Source organism: Pipra filicauda, unplaced genomic scaffold (assembly GCF_003945595.2).
Source record: "Pipra filicauda isolate LSUMZ 115617 unplaced genomic scaffold, ASM394559v2 scaffold460_size520110_pilon, whole genome shotgun sequence".
In the NCBI taxonomy this organism is placed as follows: domain Eukaryota; kingdom Metazoa; phylum Chordata; class Aves; order Passeriformes; family Pipridae; genus Pipra; species Pipra filicauda.
Genome location: NW_024104599.1, coordinates 205,363 through 225,349, shown reverse-complemented (window position 1 = coordinate 225,349; position 19,987 = coordinate 205,363). Strand labels below are relative to the sequence as shown.

General features: G+C 50.6%; 1 protein-coding gene across 1 annotated transcript; it reads right to left on the bottom strand.

Moving 5' to 3' along the window:
• Positions 1 to 4,834: 4,834 nt before the first annotated feature.
• On the bottom strand, positions 4,835 to 19,592 carry CD34 (CD34 molecule). Its single transcript, XM_027717825.2, has 8 exons — positions 19,146 to 19,592; positions 13,436 to 13,588; positions 12,226 to 12,509; positions 12,045 to 12,134; positions 9,521 to 9,668; positions 9,127 to 9,167; positions 8,075 to 8,239; positions 4,835 to 6,457 (listed from the first exon to the last, which is right to left on the bottom strand). The coding sequence occupies exons 1-8, from the start codon at positions 19,222 to 19,224 to the stop codon at positions 6,266 to 6,268; spliced, it is 1,152 nt and encodes a 383-aa protein (XP_027573626.1). The 5' UTR covers positions 19,225 to 19,592; the 3' UTR covers positions 4,835 to 6,265.
• Positions 19,593 to 19,987: the final 395 nt, after the last annotated feature.

The following is a 19,987-nucleotide window of genomic DNA, read 5'->3' as shown; positions in this document are numbered from 1 at the left end:
GGATGCCTCGAGTTAAAATAATGATTTTTAAAGTAACGTAAGTGAAAAAGGAGCGGGAGGGTGGCCGAGCTGCCCCAGCTCCGACCGCGACCTGACATTTCAGCCCGAGCCTCTTAAAGAGCAAGTTTACCTTCCTCAGGACTTGTTTATACGCGAAAGGAGGGATTTAATTCCTCGTTCGGGCTCCTGCCCGCGCACCACAGCCACGCTGCTCCTTCCCGATCGCTTTTGTTAATCTCTTAAATTGTTTTAAAACAACAACAACAAAATAATAGTATTAGAGGTGCAAAATCCCCCGTGAAATCACCAATCCAGCCCCACTTTCCTCGCTGAAAGTCTGAGCAGTTTCAAACTGTTTTATCATTTGCTGGTAAATTATATTGTACCAAGGCAAGGAAAGGAAAAGAATTCTCTGAATGTATTTCCTTTAATAAGCTATTAAGACCTTGTACTGCTAATTAAACTATTAATTAGACATCTTATCGTTCCTAAACACGTTAGCATGTTGCCAAAGCAGAAATAAGCCTCTGGGGCAGGAAGAAGATAAGGAAAGAAGGAAGATGCAAACAAGAAGATAAAAAAAAATATGAAGAAAAAACCCCCGCCACAATAACCAGAAATAGCAAATAAATAACTAAGGGTCAGTAGAGTTACATATTGCTTAATTTATAGGAATAAAAAAGTATGTAACTTGAAAATAAATTTTCTTCATAAAAGGGCCCTTGGGACATCTGTGTCTAATGCAGGAAGAAAAGTGATAGGAGTTTTCAGACCTTTTTTTCTGCACTCAGAGGAGTGGAACCAGGAGTGAAACTTCTTTTCTCCCGACACCATAAGGTGAGCCTGGGAACATGGGGACAGCTCTGCATCATCCCAAGGTCCTGCTCACACCGTGTGGTCTTTGGGACCTTAGTCCTGGCTCACACTGATCTCTGCTCATCTCTGGCTCCATTGCAGGGTTTGCAACACGAGTACATTAAAATGTTTTTAGAGCCCAATTCCTCAGCATTTGCCTTTGACAGTTCATCTCAAGGGATGGATAATCTCATTTATGTCTGTTACTGCAAATCAAAACACCAGCAAATTAAATAGATCTGAAGGCTAAGATTAAAGACTCAGAATTAAAACACACGTGAAGTGCCTGTAATGCAAATAATTGTAAATATAATTTTTTTCTGGGTGATGGAAAAGCCCTACCCAGATGCTGTTCCATTTACCTTGAAAGTAAAGACAGAATCAGAGAATCATGGAAGCATTAAGGTTGGATAAGCCCTCTAAGATCATCAAGTCCAGCCACTGCCAGGTCCAACCACTGAAATATCCAACTGGTGCAGACATGGATTTCACACGGTGCTGGTTTCTTTCCTATGGTTAGAAAAGGAAAGAAAAGGAAATGAGCTCGAGCATCACCTTTTACCAGAGCCAAGAGATGCTTTTATGTCCATCTCACAATACTGAGCTTGTGGCTGGCCCAAAACTGGGGTCCAGTGGGCCTGACTGGAGGAAGCCGAGGGCACTGCTGGTTCCCTCCAGCCACAGGGATGTGCCCTGGCTCCACGGATGCTGCTTCACCAGCTGCTTCCCCATCAGCCACCTGAGCTGGAACACAGGATGTCACCAAAGCCCACCTGGTCTGGGACCAAAACTCCTCCATGTCCCGGCAGCAGATGGTGCAGCGACTACTGGGGAACTCCCACGCGAGTTTTTTTGCAGGATCCAGCACTGAACAAGCAGATGGAAAATGAATTGATGCGAAACCCATGCTAGAAATTCCATTGTAGACGTTCCCCATTCCTAGAATACACACTTTAAAGCCCATGCTGTCTGCATTAGCCTTTTATAATTCCATCATAATGGTGTCACTGTGCCTCGGGGCTGGATTGCTGGGGCACTGTGGTGGGGCAGCACCCTTTTTTGGGAGCTGCTTCTGCCTGGGCACCGTTCCCCAAGTACCAGCTGCCCTCTAGAGCCAAGTAGTGACTGTTCTGGCAGAGCGCAGCCAGCAGATAGCAGCATTGGTACACAAAATGTACCTGCTGCTCTTTCAAAGTCGCGCAGGAACCTTGGGGTGTTTAAGTCTGGGGCTGTGACCTCCCTCCACTTCAACGAAAAGGAAATTAATAACCAGCAAACAGAGGGTGGAGCTGCTTTTCCCTGTCCCAGGACATGATGTTTTGCTGTGAAGGGCTTGTAATACAGCAGGGCAGGTGTTTTCTCACCTGGGAGGGTTGTGCTGTCTTTATTACAGAAGGGAAGGAACATCCACTGAGGGACACTGGTAATAAGACTTAATTAACACTTATTTGCTCTGATAAATTTGATTGATTTCAGCAGTGCACAGAGTAAGCCACCTTCAGCTCACAGCAGCACTTTGGCAGGTCAGATAAGAAGGTATCCCTTCATTTCTGGAAAAATCTTTGCTTTCAACCTGCAGAAGGATTTGGGCACTGCTTGGGTGGTGTCAGGGCTCCTGCTTCTGTTCCAGGCTGGGACAGGAGCATGGACATGTCATTTAAAGGATGTGTTGCATTTATCTCTATAATCTATCTATTTATATCTCTATTTATATAGCTATTTAATAAATACTTATATTTACATTTATTTATATTTAACACCTTGTATTTACCACCATTCTTCCCTGGAGGATGTTTCCACACCGCTTATTTTCATATAAAGGATCCCCTTATATTAAATTTCTTTAATTAATATATTATTTTCAAAATAAGGGTCCCCACCAGCTAAACACACCGTGTGGGAGCAGGATGTGAGACTGTGAACCAGGTAAGAGCACTTCCATCAACCTTGAACCACGTTTGTGGGAAAGCAGGTTGCTGCTGGAAGCTGAGATCGGTTTAGCCCCCTCAAAAGCCCCCCAAAGTGGCCCAAAACCATCTGTGACCCCGCGGGGGATGGAGGAGGCTGCCTGGCAAGGAAGGAATGCAAGGGGTTTGATAAGGAAGGAATAACAATAATAATAATAATTATTATCCTTTTCTGGCGGGGCAGAGCTGAGCCTGCCTGTATTTACACACAGGCAAAAAGCTTCCTGAGCTGGAAGTGCAGCTTTTTCCGCTGGCTCAGCACCGTCGCTGCTCTGCCACCCGCTCCCGGCGTTTCCCTCAATCCCGAGGCTTTAGCGAAACCTTTTGTTTGGCCAGAGCACTTGACTGTAACTGTATTGTCTCTGCTCGGCCCGTAGGACATACCCTGAGCTGTGAAAAACGCACCTGACGTTTGATTAGATCTCCAGCTTTTGACACAGTGCTGATTAGATAAACAATTGCCCAAAGACAAAAAAAAAAAAAAAGCCGGGCCCCGGCTCCCTGTCCCACCTCCCAGAGCTAATCAAGACTCTGGGAGAGCTTTCCCTGGGAAAGTAATTTTGTTTTCCTGCATCTGTTGCTCAGCCTGCCAGAGGTCACACTGCGCCAAACTACAACAAAACAGGTGCTGGTGGTGTTTTCTAGCTGTATTTTGTATCCCCCAGGAGGTCCTGGTGTGCCTCTGCCAGGGAATAAGCGCTAGGAAGGGTCGAGCATCCCCAAAAGGAGGGGCCCAGGTCAGCAAACCTCCTGCCTTCAGTGGAGCTCCTCCACGAGAGGAGACAATACAGGGCTGCCGCACATCTCCCTGCAAATTCTTTGATGCAGGAACCACTGCTGGTTATTGCAGAGTGCCCAGAGTGAGGGAGAATCACAATTAAGGTTCGAAAAGACCTCCAAGACCATCAATTCAAACCTGTGCCCCATACCTACCCTGTCCCCCAGCCCAGAGCACTGAGGGCCATGGCCAGTCATTCCTTGGACACCTCCAGGGGTGGGGACTCCACCACCTCCCTGGGCAGCCCCTTCCAAGGCCTGACCACCCTTTCCAGGCAGAAATTCCTCCTGATGTCCAACCTGACCCTCCCCTGGCACAGCTGGAGGCTGTTCCCTCTCCTCCTGTCCCTTGTTCCCTGGGAGCAGAGCCCGACCCCCCTCGGCTCCCCCCTCCTGTCAGGGGGTTGCAGAGCCAGAAGGTCCCCCCTGAGCCTCCTTTTCTCCAGGCTGAGCCCCCCCAGCTCCCTCAGCTGCTCCTGTTGCTCCAGTCCCTTCCCCAGCTCCGTCCCCTTCCCTGGACACGCTCCAGCCCCTCCGTGTCCTTCCAGAATTGAAGGGCCCAGGACTGGACACAGCACTCGAGGTGTGACCCCACCAGTGCCCCGTGCAGGGGGACAATCCCTGCCCTGCTCCTGCTTTCACACTATTCCTGATACGAGCCAGGTGCCACTGGTCATCTTGGCCACCTGAGCAGAGCTGGGCTCCTGTTCAGGTGCTGCCAACCAGCACCCCCTGGTCCTTTTGCACTGGGCAACTTTCCAGCCACTCTTCTGCCACTGCAGAGGGTTGTTGTGACCAACAACAACCATCTTCCTCTTCACACACACAACCCTCACACCCCTTGGCGGGTCAGTCCCCAGCCCTGCACATCCCTCTGGAGCCTCATTTGTTTTTCCAGGGATTAACTGGATGTCTTAAAAAAGCCAAACGAGCGAGGTGTGACAGTTTTGCTGCAGCGTCGCTCGTCCTGCAAAATGTGTTTGTTGAAAGAGGGAAAATGTGCTCAGAACGAGCCACAGCCTTTAGTCACGGGAACTCTGCTGGGAAACAACCCCTCCGTGAGGCGTTGTCCTCCCGTCCTGCTGGCACAGCCACAGCCACGCACATCCCGGTGGGATAAACACGCTGCTGTTCCAAGGACACATCGGGAGAAGCTGATTTTTAATACTTAATTTTTTTTTCTTTTTTTTTTTTACCCAACCGGGACTATTTACAGTGAGATTCGGGAGAAGCGATTCACACCAAAACAAACACCCTGAAGTATTTTAATTGTGTTTAAACGACTCTTGCACCCATGAAAAGAGCCCCAGGTGATGATGGGCACGTTGCTGTCGTTGCTTTAAGTCGCTGTACCAAGAAAAAAAGCCTTCCCCTCAGGTCTTCAGCACTGGGAAAAGGTTGGGATGAATTCACTAGTGAGAGGGTAGATCAGCTTCAAGGGCTGCTTTTGGGATGTGGATGTTGCTGCTGGTGCCAGTAGAGATTGTGGGCTGAGCAACATCTGACCCACCACCCCTCATGGTACACCAGCTGGCACAACCAGGGCTTTGGCTCCCTAAAAATGAGCTACATATGCTTGGGATGAGGAACAAACCTGCTCTTGGTCCCTGGCACCCACTGAGCTGCTGGGGGCTCAACCTCAGCAATGTGGCTCCAGCACCTCCTGCCTTGGGAGCAGGAGGGACCTGCTCCTGCTGCTGGGGTTTGGGGACTTACCCAAGTGAAAATACTGCTCATTGTTTATGTACCTGCTGCTGGTGCAGAGGGAGAAACACAGAGTCAGGTTTCTGTCTCACACTCATCCCACTGGGAGTCCTTTGGCTTCTCTTATTCCCAAATTCCTCCACTGGGCACTAATCCCCACGTGTCAGCAGGGAGAGTGGTGGACTCCTGGCATTCCCAGAGCCCTGCAGCCCTATCCAGTGATCTCCATCTCACTCAAGGGATAAAATGCTGGCTCTGCCTCGTCACACGTCCCCAGTCCCTGACACAAAGAGACCGGGGGAGATTTTCGCTCTAAAACAACTACCTGTGTACTGGTAGGAGTCAAAAAGAAACAAGTTTGAGGTCTGTTGACATTTCAGCCTTCAATTCCACATGGAAAATTTTACACAGAGCTCTGCTGGAGCAGGAAATAGTAGAGAAGACCTAGAACACAAGAAGGGGGTTAAATGCCTGATGGTCTTAAAAAAGGAAGAAATCCTGCATTTTAACACAAAGATGAGATTATAAACAACTCTGTTAACCCAAACTATCTGAAACCTGAGAGGTTTTTGTCACTGAAATCCCAATTTAACTACTTTCATCAGCCTAACACATTGCTACCAGAAATCTGGACTGTTTGGACACAGCCTGCCTCTGCCTAAGAAGCTGTGGAGGGCTAAGGGCACTTGTACTTCTCATGATGTTCTTCTAACAACAAAAGCAGAGAACAGCTGCAAAAAAATAAATGTCTCTTGTGTGGTCAATGGGAGGAGGAGGCAGAGAAGCAGGTCTTTGGCAGCTCTGGCTCTCAGTGTGCTCTAGGCTGATTTTTGAAGTTCTTCACAGAAACAATAACAAAAATAACAAAAGGTCTGCAATTCCCCCACTGTCCACGGCAAACTCCTGCCCTCCCTTGCCTCTCTGCTGCCCTCGCAGTTCACTCAGGGCCGCCTGGGCCCGGGTCACATCTCGGTGTCAGCAGGGCTGTGCTGCCGGGCCGAGTGCCCGTTTTTGGAGGACGCCTGGCCAGTCCCGTTCTCCTGGGTGCCACCGTTGAGGTTCGGCTTCTCCTGCGGCTCCGGCTGCTCCTGGGAGGGCGTCATCAGCATCGTGTTGCCCTGGCTACCGTTCTCCGTGTAATACGGGTCTTCAGCCTGAACAGGTACAGAAAGAACAGAGGCAGGGTCAGGGGAGGGGCAGGGCTGGCGGCGGCCCGCTGGCATTGCAGGCAAGGGCTTGGCTGGCTGCCCGCGATCCCTGGGCAGCAGGAACAAACAACCGCAGGCAGGGGCAGTGCTCTCGCTGACGAGAAGGGGGACAGAGGGCCTGAACCATGCCACGGCAAGATGAAGCAAGAAAACCAGCCAGGAAGTGCTTTTTTCCCCCCCCCCCGGACCTGAAAAGAGAAGGTTTTGTTGTTTTCTCATAACAGGTTTTAGAGCTGCCACTGCCTTGGTTTGCGAAGCCACCCCGTGACAGACCATGTCTGCTGTCCACTTGGGCCAAGAAAGAAGCACCTGGGAATGAAAATGATGGAAACTGTCCCAATTTCTTCCCCCATCCTTCCTCTTAGCCTATATAAATAGGTACACAGCTTGCAGCAAGTTGCCAGCAGAGGTGCAGGGCTGCACTTCTCTGCAGGGCTGGTCACTGGCATTGCTGTGAGGAGGACCCAGGGCAATCCAGAGGTGCCTCTGTCCCCTCACAATAACTCCCTGTGTGTCAGACTGTGACATTTCTGGTGTCCATGGAATGGACACTGGTGATCCAAGTGGCAGTTCCCAGCTGGGAGCTGCTCCTTGTTTCCTCAGCAGCATCCAATGCATGGATGGCTGACAGACTTCCCACCCACCTCAGTGTTTCACTCAGCCCCTTTTCCATGTCCACAGGTGTGGGACGGACACATCTCACCTAAAACCTGGGTTGACACTGCCATGGGCAGCTCCCAGCCACACATTTCCATTGCTGGAAGCATCCAGGGATCCAGAGACAGCAGGCTGGAGAGCCTGAGCTGTGATGTCCCTGCCTCTGACACACACACTTGACTTCCCATCTGTGTGTTTGGGGAGCATCCTTTCTGGCAAGGAAATAACCTTAATGGCTTTCCAGGACACAACTGCTCACGTTGTTCAGAGGTGGGGGAAAAGCATGGCCAGGCCTAACTTTACATTCCCAAAACTCACTGGTAGGGAGGAGTCCTCAGCGGTCAGCCTGCCTGGAAAGGGGGAAATGGAAATAGGAGATTTCTGTCTCTTTCTTGATATGTTTTATTACCATTGCTTGTTAAGTGAGGGGAGAAATAGCCTTTATTACAGCAAGGGTACAGGACAGACACGGAACTCAAACACAGCGAATGGAAATTAAAATGTGTCACTTTTAATGACAAATTCATAAGCTTTCAGTGTCTCTGGAGGGGTCTTGCTGGCTGGGTTCTTACTGCTGAGCAAAAATAAGTGTTAGATCTGGAAGTACGTGCAAGAAAGGGGCGGTTCTCCCACGGGAGCAATCAGCTATGAGTTAATTTTGGAAGGCAAGAGAGGTTTTCCTTCACCCTGTACATTTTGGCCTCCCTGCTCCTGCCCTTTGCCTTGCCCAGGCTGTCCCAGACTCAGCCACAACACGGGGCTGAGCTGTCCCATGACCTGGGGACACACGTGGGTGGAGGGTCCTGAGGCACAGGGTGCTGGGCACCCCCCTTTCCTCCCCTGCAGGTGCCCCCCTCGCTGCCAGGCTCCTCTCTACCCGCGGCTCTGCCAGTGGTAAGCACTAACCAGCCTCTCCCCCGCGGGGCTCCAGCTCCGCCGCCTCATCAGGAAGTATCCAGCCAAGCCCAGGAACGCCAGCAGGAGTCCAGATGTGACCAAGGCGATCAGGGTCTTCTGAGAAAAGTCCTGGTGGTTCCTCACGCTGTCCCACTTCAGGGATTTTATTCCAAACTGGGAAAAAAAAAACCAAAACACCAAAGAGAGCCGGGAGTCCGACAAACAGGAAACATGTGCATCTGCTGAACAGGCACCGACTTCAAACAATGCTGCTCCTCACCTCCTTGTGGAACTGCACGTAAACAAAGCTGGGCTTTGCTACCCCAGCTCCTGAGCTCTGCCCTGGCCCTGTGAGCTCTCATGTCCTCACTGTCTCATTTCCAACCTGGAGTCTCCTGGGGTGCAGGGAATTTTTCTCCCTTGGACCAGAGCGCTCAGACCCCGAGGTTTAGAGCACACACATCTGCAGGGCTGAGACCTCTCTGTGTGCTGCTCTTGCAGCTCTGCCATTTATGTATCTACAGACACCTGGAGCTCAGCTCCACGAGCCAATGGCAGCCTCGGGGGAAAGCTGGGAGGAGGAATTAATGAATGTCAGGTGGGACTTCGAAGAAGCCAATTGCATCCTAAGAGTCATTGTTGGGATCTAAACCTTTTCTGAGAAAACACTACAGAATTTTACAGAACCCTTTTAAGCATTTCTGCCTCCATGGCTTGTATTAATGCTCTTATGGTGCATGGCTGCCTCGCTGTTTGTGGCTCCAACCATGGAATCACAGACTGGTCTGGGTTGGAAGGGACCTTAAAGCTCATCCCATTCCAACCCCCTGCCATGGGCAGGGACACTTTCCACCAGACCAGGTAGCTCCAAGCCCCGTCCAACCTGGCCCTGAACACTTCCAGGGGTCTCCTGTGCCAACACTCATCAGGCATCTCCAAACTGGAGGCAGGTTCAAGTCTCAGCCTCTACCCCCAGTCTCAACTGACCACCTAAAAATCTCATCTCTCCAGCCACTCAGACCACCCATTTTTTTCCAGCTGAATTTGCTTAAGGAATTTACCTTTTCCCAGTGAGACTCCTTGAGCATATGTGGAGCGGGATCTGCAAGGTGTAAAAGAGGAGAGGCACGTTACACAGGGGGTCCTGCTGCAGGAAATGTCAGCACAGAAGGGCCTGGCTGAGCACGGAGGGGCTGAGAGCCCCTCTGCTGCTCTGGGGGCAATGCCTTTGCCCCAGGGCTGTACAAGAGCCCAGAAGAAAGAGCAGTGGTTGCAGAGAGAGGTCTGCTCCCAGGATGTGTGTCCCACAGCCCTTCCCCACAAACATTCCCTCTCCCATTGCCCACACCGAGGTCGTTGTCCAGCGCTGTCGAGGGCAGCCGAAGGAACCAACACGAGCTTTAACATCCCTTCCAAACCAAACCATTCCATGATTCTGTGATCTTCTCCACTGACCTTTCTCTCCGCTGAGGATGAGGAGCAGACAGTGGTGGTCCACCTCAGACTTGGCGAGTTTGACCTGGCAGGGGGAGGGAACGGGGTGGGCGTTCTCTTGACACACTGCTCTCCATAGATCCGATCCCTTCCTCTCTAAAAAGTGTTTCTGCAAAATTTTCAGAAAGAACAGCCATTAAACCAACCAGACTGACAAATTCTCCACCTCAGCCACGCTGATGGTGGTGTTGTGCTTCCACATCTGGGTTTTGGTGGCTTATCTGTGCCCTGCAAAGCTGATCCAGGTGTCAGACCCCACTTCACCACTGCCCAAACCCCCAACACCAACACTTTGAAAGTGGAGATGCTTATTTCTTGTTTCTTAACTTGATGAGAATAAATTAAATGAAGATATTATTAGCAACTTTTGAAAATGGCATTTAAACAAATCTATATTTAGGACCTGAATTGCACGGCAAGTCTCTCCAGTTTTTGGACTGGAACAGCCATCTGAAGAGCCCTATTGTTTCAGAGTCCCAGGCAGGGGCTGAGAAAGGAGGGAAATAACAAAGAAGCATTGAGCCTTCCTGTTTAGGAAATGTCTTCAGTGTTTTTGCTAGGTTGCTGATCAAAGGCTAGGTAAAAAACCACCAATTTCTCACATTTTAGAGCTGAACTGACTCTTGGGTGGAAGAGGAAGAGGAGTGAGGAGCTGCAGCCTTTCCCTTCTGTTGGCCAGTTTCTGTATCAGACAGGATAGGCTTTCTCCTTGGGGCTATTTTCAGCCACAGCCAGGCTTGGAGACAGAGCCCACAGTTGCTAAAAGACCTTATCAGCTTCCCTAACATCCTCCCAGCTGGGGACATCCTCTGAGCCATGGCCGTGCCCACCCCCTTGAGACAGAGACAGGCTCCAGCTGAACCCCCTGTCCTGCCCCTGCCCTCCCCTCAGTCCCCACGGGAGAAAACCCTCTCATCTTGCAGTGTGGTGCAGAGGAGAAAAGAGGAGAAAACCCTCTCATCTTGCAGCGTGGTGCAGAGCCAGGAGGCTCAGTGCCTTCCTCCCTCTGCCTCAGAGTTACCTCAGCATTGTGCTCCGATCGCTACATCCTCCCAGCCTGCAAAAATGCACAAACTTATCCATGGGAGAATAACAAACAAATCACTTTCAGCTGTTTCTACAGAGCTTTGGCATGGGGTGAGAAAGGCCAAGATGGAAACAAGAGACCCAAGTGTGTATTTTCCTTTCTCTGCTGTGGAAAGAACTCATCGGAGTGTCAGAATTTCCCTCTGCAATTAGCGGTGCCGGGTGCCAGCTGATTGCTCATTTGCTTTGGGAAAGGCCAGCAGGAAAGTGAGACACACGCTCCCTCCTATCTGCTCCCCTCGCAGACACTCTTATCTGGTTCCCAGGTCCAGCCTGGGCTGGCTGTTCCTACTCCAGGATTGCTGAGGTGGAGGCAGGGGACAGATCTGCTGCGGGGTGGGAGCCGCCCAAAAAACACGGGGGGAAGTTGGGCTGTTTGAATCATTTCACGTGGAGGGAGGGTTAAGAGTGGGTGAGGTACGACTCTGTAGGATATTCTGTCTGTTCTATGTGCATCCCTTCATATATGTGATGCATAAACCCTGTGCCCAGGAGGGATCAGAGCCCACTAGATGGCATCTGTGGTCGGAATCACTCGCTCCCGGAGGAGTTTCCCTCCGTAGGTTCTTGCTAAAGTACAGTCCCTGTAAACAGGAGCAAGTCTAAATGCCATTCAACCACTAATTTGCAGAGAAAAGCCAGGTAAGAATTCACTCATCCTGAGTGGCAGCAGTATGGCTGAATGACAGAAGTAAAATTGTGTATTTTATACGTATTTTATACCCATTCTGCCATCCCACAGCATCCAGGACCACTCACCCTCTGTGGCAGGTTGTACCTCTAGTGTGAAAGGATTCTTCCTCTCACCCATAACAGACCCTCCTCTGATTTTATAAATCTTCATTTTTGGTGCACGAGGCCAGGGGCAGCTACAGAGAGCCTGGCATTCCCTTAGGAGTCGATGGGGGCACTGATTAGCTGCTTCAAATGCCCTGTTTTCTTTCCTAGGGCAGTTGGCAAGACAAAAAAAGGCACTTGCGTTCTCAACAGGGAAGAGGAAGAAGAAGAACAAAGGCAACTTCCTGCTAAACATGGTGGGAGATACTTTAAAAGCTGAACTGACCTCAGAGCTTAATCATGAAAAAAAAAAAAAAAAAAGAGGTTTTATGCAGCCAGGAGGTTGCATTTCCCTGGGTTGATCATTCCTTTGGGATCCTCCTGGGACTGCTGTGACCATCCCTTTGGGATCTTCCTGGGACTGCTGTGACCATCCCCTCCTCCATCAGTCTGGCACAGCTCAGATGCTCTGGCCATGAGCTCCCCACCCCAAACTGACCCTCCAGGTACGGTGGGTGACCCCATTACTGCAAGAGTCGCAGCAGGAATTTGCCCTGAGCTGGTTCCTTGCAGCCCCCCCTCCTCCTGCGTGTCCCCCCTCCTCCCCCCTGGGGACACTCACACAGGTGGTGGACTCGTTGAGCTGCAGGCAGATGGCTCCAGTGTCACTCACTTCCTTGACATTGTGACATGTGATGGGAAGAGGGGAGGGCTGGAGGGGAAAACACACAGGGGTGGTATCAGTGACCTGTTGGGGGGGGTTGTGAGGCAAACCCAGCCTCCTGGTGGCCCCCCATCCTCACCTTTGGGCTGTCCCTGGCTGTGTGTGGTGGCAGGGTGGCAGCTGAGACAGGAGGGTGCTCCGTGGTGGCAGGAGAGCTCTTCATATCCACTGTGGACCCCGAGGCCTCTGCTGCCTCACTGGGCTGTGTCTCTGGGCTCTTGGTCGTGGGGACACTTTGGCTCATGTTCTGTGTCTCCAAGGAGGTGCCCAGTTCTACTGTGGGGGCTTGGCTGGTCTGGGGGCTCATCTGCTCCCCACTGGATCCTGTGGAGCTGGGAACGCCTGTCAGGGACCCAGCTGCAGCTTCAGGTTTGAAGAAATGCAATGGAAAGGAGACATGAGAAAGCTGAAATCCCCTAAAGTCAATGTGTGACATTGCAGTGACTGAGGTACAACACTGATTTGTCACAGCCAGCACCAGAATGAGGCCTTGGCTCTCCAAGAAACAGTCATCAGCTTTGGCTCAGCTGCCTAATTGCTACATGTGCTTCATGATCTGGTTACATGGGCAAGGGTGCCACCATCCCCCCTCCCCGGCATCGCCCTCCACTCCTCCCCGACCCAGAGTCTTCCAAGAGATGCACTGATCCCAAACAGCACGAGAGAAAGGCACCTGCATGTGTGCCAGGGTCCCTCCTTCAGAGCCCTTCAGAGCCTGAGCTTGGCCCCTTATCATGGAAACATGGAATGGTTTGAGTTGGAAGGGACCTTAAAACTCATCTGATTCCACCCCCTGCCATGGACAGGGACACCTTCCACTAGCCCAGGTTGCTCCAAGCCCCATCCAACCTGGCCTTGGACACTCCCAGGGATGGGGCAGCCACAGCTTCTCTGGGTACCCTGTGTCAGGGCCTCCCCACCCTCACAGGGAAGGATTTCTTCCCATATATCCAATCTAAACCTGCCCTCCTTCAACTTAAAGCCATATCCCCTGGTCCTCTTCTTGCCAAAGGCTGCCAGACCTCTTACAGGTGCCCTTTCTAACATGTATGTTGAGATAAAGATTGATGAGCTTTTTATCCCACCATCTCCTGGCTGTTTTGGGTCTAAGCCACCCACCCTCAAGACAGCAGGGCCGGGTGTCCCCCGGTGGGATATTTTGGACAGAATTAAAGCTTTTGACCATACTATCCGCCTCTTGTTTTTTCAGAGCACAAACCATGCCTTAAAATCTCATTATTAACACAAATGCTGCCAGGAATCACGGGGGGAACAAGGGGAGCAGTTACCAGCTGTGTCTGGTGTGGGCTTGGCACTGCTGGCGGTTCCGGTGGCCCCGGTGGCTCCGATGGTTCTGGTGGTTGCCCCACTGGTGTTGCCTTCCTCTGCCATGTCCGTGACTGTGGGTGCAGGTGTCCCTGTTGGGTTCCCAGCAGCGTTGCCTGGGGGCAGAGGAAGGTGTTAGGGGGCTGCTGAACCACCCCCTCCAGCCCTGAGTCCCCGGGGGTAGGCAGGGAAGGGTCTTTGCTTTCACAAATTCACTTTTTAATGCCCCAGAATGGCAGGGTGCCTCAGAGCACAGCTGGGAGAAGCTCAGAGATGAAATGCTTCAGCTGGGTGAGCACCAGGCTTTGGTGCAGCCCTTGCAGGGGCTCCAGAGCTCTCAGGAGGAGGAGAACAGGCTCGTTTCTACCCTGATCCCACCCCATCCTCAGCTCACTGATGGATGCACAAAGCCCTGCACAAAGCTGGATTTCATAGTAGTTTGGGTTTATAATCCTTGGAGGAAAGACTCAAGCCTTGGAAGAGATCACTTGTGTGCCTCAGGATAGATAAGTTGGATTTACAGTTGCAGGCACAATCTCAAAGTAAATAGAAACATTCCCACTGGCTTGGGATCAGCCCTGACTCATGAGCAAAAACATCTTTGGAGGTAAAGCAGAATGTTTGGAGAGTGGTTTGCTGTTCTAACTTAAAGTTTATATATTGCTTCCTGCTGTGTTACAGAGATGACACTTCCAGCTTTTCCTTCTGAAATGAACTATATGAGTCAGTGAAAATGCATTTCTCCCCATTCCTCAACCTTCTCTGTTCTTAAGATCTCTTTCCACTTTTAACAAACAGCTTCACTCTCTACCCGAGGGCTCTTGGTGTTTAAGATTCTTATCCAGGCATCAAAAAGAAAATCACACAAAATGTGTTATTTCATTTGTATTTCTGCCCAGGGGAGCCCGAGCTCCAAGAAAAGTTACTTCATCCTCCCTAGCCACCCTCCACGAGGGATGGAGCAGCACTGGCAGGTCCTGGTCAGCTGCCAGTGCCGGTGCCAGGTAAACAGCCCTGGTGTTTGTGTCCTGCAGGACCCTGCATTGTCCTGGCAGGAATTTTTCTCCATCAGGATGTCAGGATTTTGCTGGATCAGGCCCAGAGAGCCTGGATGGTTTGTGAGAAGAAAAGGCTGAGACCACTGAGGTTCATTTTGGCAGCAGGCAGAGCTGCTCCTGCACTGCCAGGTTGGGCCAGAGGGTGCTGAGGGGGAAAGGGTGCCCCAACCTGGCCCCATGGGGCTGCCTGCACTGGTGCCTCCCCTCCCCTCCCCTCCCCTCCCCTCCCCTCCCATCCCATCCCATCCCATCCCATCCCATCCCATCCTGTCCTGTCCATCCCGTCCCATCCATCCATCTCATCCTATCTTAACCATCCCATCTATCCCATCCCATCCATCCCATGCTATGGGATAAGATCCATCCCATCCCATCCAGTCCATCTCCTCACATCCCATTCCATCCATCCCATCCTATCTATCCCATCCCATCCTATCTATCCCATCCCATCCTATCTATCTCATCCCATCCATCCCATCCTATCTTATCATTCCCATTTATCCCATCCCATCCATCCCATGCTATCTTATCCATCCCATTCCATCCATCCCATCCCATCCCACCCCATCCTGGGCTGCAGCTGCTCTGGGGGAGGCAGGGGCCCTGTCGAGGGCTCTGTGCAGGTGTCAGCAGCTGGAATTCAGGCTCTGGCACAGCTTTTGTTTCAGGGAGAAGTCTCTTCTCTCCAAGACAATTCAGTTCCAGCTGGTTAAATCACCAAGTTTTCCTGATGACTTCTAACAAATCAAAAGCAGGAGGCAGGACTGCGTGCCCAGAATAATGAGGAGCACAAAGTTAAGTCCAGGCTTTACGCACAACTCCGTGTTTTCATGGACACGAGCAGGAAATTTTACATCACCAGAACAATGCAGCGCCTGGACTTGACCTCCCCGAGTGCCACAGCCACCCAAGCACCTCTGAGCTGTTCCAGATGTTTGTAAAGCACCAGAGGTACTTCTAATCAAAGCCTTTTCACCACTGAATATTGGAATTGCAGCCTGGATATTGCTCGGTGGAAGCTGGGAGAGGAGCTGTCACGTTGTATTTCTTTTTCTTGCCTTTGTTGTAGCATGTGCAGGTCCTTTTTAACAGAAAACATGGCTGGGTTTTTTGAAACCTGAGGACTCAGGAGATAAGTAATGATCCAGATGTGGGCTGGATAAGCCACATGGTGCTCAGTTTAAGTGGGTCATTTATTGCACCATACATTTTTAATGGCTTTAGTAAACTTTGTCAATTTGTGAGTATTAAGGGTTTGGGAGTTTAAGCCAAGCTATTTATTAACCTGGGAGAAATCTTCACCTGGCAGTGCAAGCAAGTGCAGGAGTAAAAACATGCAGATATTGGAAAGAAAACTGCTCTTCAGGGTACCTATTTTATTTACCCACTTAGATTTCAAAAGTAAATGCCTCAGATTTTTAAAAATATTTTAATAATGGGGCTGACAAAGGATCTCAGCTCAAATTGAATAAGCAAAAGCGACCATGTAAATGTTAAAGGAGTTGGCTTGGTCCAACACTCATCCCTGAGCACTAAACCAGGGCCACAAAAAACCCACCTCTGCAGTGGCAAAGGAAACAGGAGAAAAGTTTCCAAAGTTTGCAAAGCAAACCCAAGAGATCCCCAGGCAGAACCTGCACCTCCTGTGCTGCCACTGCTGATTTCTCTTGGAAAACCTTTTGGTAACTGGGCACCTCCTTCAGTGCTCTGACACACAAACCCGGAGCTTCTCCAGCTCTGCACTGAGGAAAGTTCTTTTTCCAAGCTCCAGGAGCTCCAAGGGCTATGGCAAAGGGCTGCCCCTGACATGGTACTGCTGGTCCCAGAGGCTGCAGGGAGGGTGAGGAACCACTGGATATAGGAAAGGAGAGTATGGAAACGTGGGATAGAGAAGAAGAGGGTATGGGACCCTGGAATATGGAAGAGGAGGGTATGGAACTGTGGGATATAGAAGAGAAGGGTGTGGAAACATGGGATATTGAAGAGGAGGGTATGGAAGTATGGGATAGAGAAGAGGAGGGTATGGAACTGTGGGATAGAGAAGAGGAGGGTATGGAAATGTAGGATAGAGAAGAGGAGGGTATGGGACCTTGGTATATGGAAGAGGAGAGTATGGAAATGTGGGATAGAGAAGAGGAGGTTATGGAAACATGGGGTATAGTAGAGGAGGGTATGGAACTATGGGATAGAGAAGAGGAGGGTATGGGATAGTGGAATATGGAAGAGGAGGGTATGGAAACATGGGATAGAGAGGAGGAGGGTATGGAACTGTGGGACACGGAGCTCTGGAGCTGCAGCCAGCCCAGGCTTCCCGCAGCAGCTCCTCCAAGGGCTCCAGCCGGCATTACTCATGCCTTTCCAGTTTTACAGCTCTCAGCCATGTGGCAGGAATTCAAGCGGGTGGAGCCCTCTTCCCTCTGGAAATATCTGATAAAAATCCCTTCCCTCCCCCTTTTTCCTTCTCCCAGACAGGATATGGGTGTGGGGCCGCCGTGGTGGCTCAGGGGGGCTGTGGGAGCCCCCCGAGCTGCCACACCAAAGCCCAGCTGCTGGACCAAGGCTTTCCTTGGGCTTGGGGCCTCTCCAGCACTTTGGGAGCCCGGCACCTTCCCAGGGACTGAGATTTCTCCTGGCTGGAGCAGTTACTATGTGCAGCCTCTGAAGGATGTTAAGCTCAAGCAGCTGGAAGTTTTAAAGCTCCTTTTCCCCCTCTCCTGATATTTAGAACTTCGTTGCAAAAGGAACGAAGGAAAGAAGGAACGCTTGAAAATCGCGAGAAAAGAGGGTTTGCTGAAGATCAAGCTTGGCAGAGGTGAATAAAAAAGACAGTAAAAAAAAAAAAAAGAAAGATAAAAGGTTAAATAAAGAAACAAAGTGTTTTAATTCGGTACAAATATAATATATACTCTCTTTTCCATGTTCATTCTGACACATGCACAGGACAGCCCTTCAGGTGCTTTATCAAAGCCCAGTTTTCCAACACAAACTCCTCACACCATCCTACCTGGAGCTCGGGAGGGTTCCCAAGCATTCCTGGAGTAACAGCCCTCTCTGTGGACCAGGGATCTGTTGTAAGCTTCTCCCACACTCACTAGAACTCCGTGGATCCCCAAAGAACCAGGCAGAGGCCAGAGCTGAGCCTTTCCCAGGTGATTTGCTCCCCGTGGAGCCCCTGACTCCAGGGTCCTGGTACCCAAACTCCACCCTCCCCACCCTGCATCCACACATGGCATTTGTTGGATTCCTGCCCCTGGCCCAGTGTGGCACAAGGGATTTTTCCCACGTGGCTTTAGCTGGAGGTGTCCTGGGAGCAGGAGGGGACTGGTTGTCCCACCCTCGGCAGCGCTGCCAGGAGCAACCTGAGCCCAAATTTGGGATTTCCATAGGGAGTTGCACAACTGGAAGCTTTGCTGGATTCTCTCAGACTCTCCAGGGAGGTGAGGAGCACGCAGTGCCCCCAGGGTGAGCTCCTTGATTTCTCTCAGCACCTACACCGAGCAGAAAAAAAATCCTCCTCCACCTCCCAGCAAGAAACATCCTTCAGAAATGATGACCACGGGCTGTGCAATGACATTTTTCAGCATTAAAGACCATGTCACCCTTTGTCTTTCCCAAATCCCAGCTTTTTATCACTTTTGTATCACTTTTGCTTTGTGCTACAAGGAACTTGGGGTTTTGCATCTCAGGTAAACCTTTTTGTCCTACACCCACTCGCTGCTCAGTTCAGCCCAACCAGGCAGTCCTAAATGTCATTTCTCCTAAATAAAATTGTTTTTTTTCCTTCCTGTAAAATTTACACAGGCTGGAGGGTCAGGCACAGCAGCTCAGGTGAGCAATATACCTGGGCAGCAAGGGGAACATTAAAGGAGCACCGTGAAACAGAGGAACAAAATACAGCGAATTCTTGCAGCAGATCTTGTTGCTCACATTCGTGTGAATAAGGAAAAATTACATTTGAGGAGACACCCGCAGGCTCCTGGCTCCTGTCCCAGCACACCAGGCAGCACACAAAGTGTTGCTTCACTTTTTTTAGTCCTTTTTTTATTACTTCATGGTTGTTGGGTTTGGGACCAAAATGATAATATTTCCCTAAAATATAACCCTTTAAAAAGTAGTACCTAGAGAAAAGTCTCTGTGCTGTTACTCGCTGCTTCATATGATGAATATTTGAAGAGCTGGAATAGGAGATTTTAATATTTATGGAGATTCATTTGATTTTCAGCAAATGTTTAGTTCCGACCACAAAACAAAAGTGAGGCTCATTTGCACCCAGGCAGGAGGAGAGACAACTGGCTGTGGTTGCACTCCCTTTGCCTGCTGCATTCCCATCCCCTCGTGTTATCCACGGTATTGGAGGCAGCTTAGATCCTGGTTCCTCTCCTTTTCAAACCAGCAGCACTTTGCTCCAGCGCATGGCTGGGGGTGTGTTGGTCGGGGTGCCTGATGCAGGGCTGCTCTGCAGAACGTCACCGCGGGGTTTGGGTGTGAAATTGCCACTTCAGACTCGTTAAAACACATCCTCCCCCCCAAAGCTGCCGCTCCCCAGTCGCCCAGGAGTCGCCCCATGCACTGGTCTCTTGTGCAACCCTGGTATTTTCTGTGTTTCAATACTCACCAGCCAACTCCAGCACGCAGAGGGCGATCCAGAAGAGCTGCCTCCGCTTCATCACCCTGAAACTTCCCAAGAACAGCATTCCCAGCTCCCACCACAACTGGAGCTGGCCGTGACAGCTCCGGGGTTCTCAGTCCTGCAGCAGCTCTGAGCTCATGCAGCTTGGTTGGAGTTCAAGCCTTTGAGATCACTCAGTTTTGTGGGGTGGGTTTCTCTTCAGGGGTTGTGCTTGTGGTTCAAGACTGCGAGGTGGAGTTTGCTCCGCTTTGATTTCCCAGTTTTATATAGTTCATGGCAACCTCACTATCACTTAGGTAATTTTCTCCTCCCCACTTTCCTGCCAGCAGCTTCAAAACAAACAAAAGATCAGCCTTCTCCCCAGCAAAGGATCCCAAAGCCTCGCTGGGATTAACTCTTTCCTGAGAGCTGCTGCTTTCCTGTTAGAGCACAGGCAGGGACAGAGCCTGGATGGAAGGATTACAGCCGAGCCTGCAGCTGAACTTCCCTCAGAGCAAAGAAAACACGGTCTGGTGAGAGCAGAGACGTGGAGAAGCCCCAGGTCCAGCCCAGCGAGCCCCGTGCTCCGTCCCAGAGCTGTGGAAAAGGGGGGAATGCTGAAAATGGACTTCAGAATCAGAAAATTTCTCAGCAAATTAAGCAGGGAACTCAAGGATGAGAAATCATCACTGACCTGAAGAGAAGTAACTCCATTTGCTTCGCTAAATTGACTTTGGCCAAACAGGGAGCACAAATGAGATGGGTTAGAGAAGGGCTGGGGGAGAGAAAAACCCCCAGGCAAAAACTTTGGCATCAAACCTGGAGCAGAAGAGGGACGTGAGACTAAT

What these genes read in the sequence shown, in the direction of transcription:
- CD34 (XM_027717825.2), bottom strand. Translation starts at nt 19,224, where the DNA reads ATGCTGTTCTTGGGAAGTTTCAGGGTGATGAAGCGGAGGCAGCTCTTC. An exon ending in TCAACGAGTCCACCACCTGT is followed by an intron (nt 9,669 to 12,044) that starts GTGAGTGTCCCC and finishes AAAATTTTGCAG; the next exon opens with AAACACTTTTTAGAGAGGAA. An exon ending in GCCCCGCGGGGGAGAGGCTG is followed by an intron (nt 6,458 to 8,074) that starts GTTAGTGCTTAC and finishes GTACCTGTTCAG; the next exon opens with GCTGAAGACCCGTATTACAC.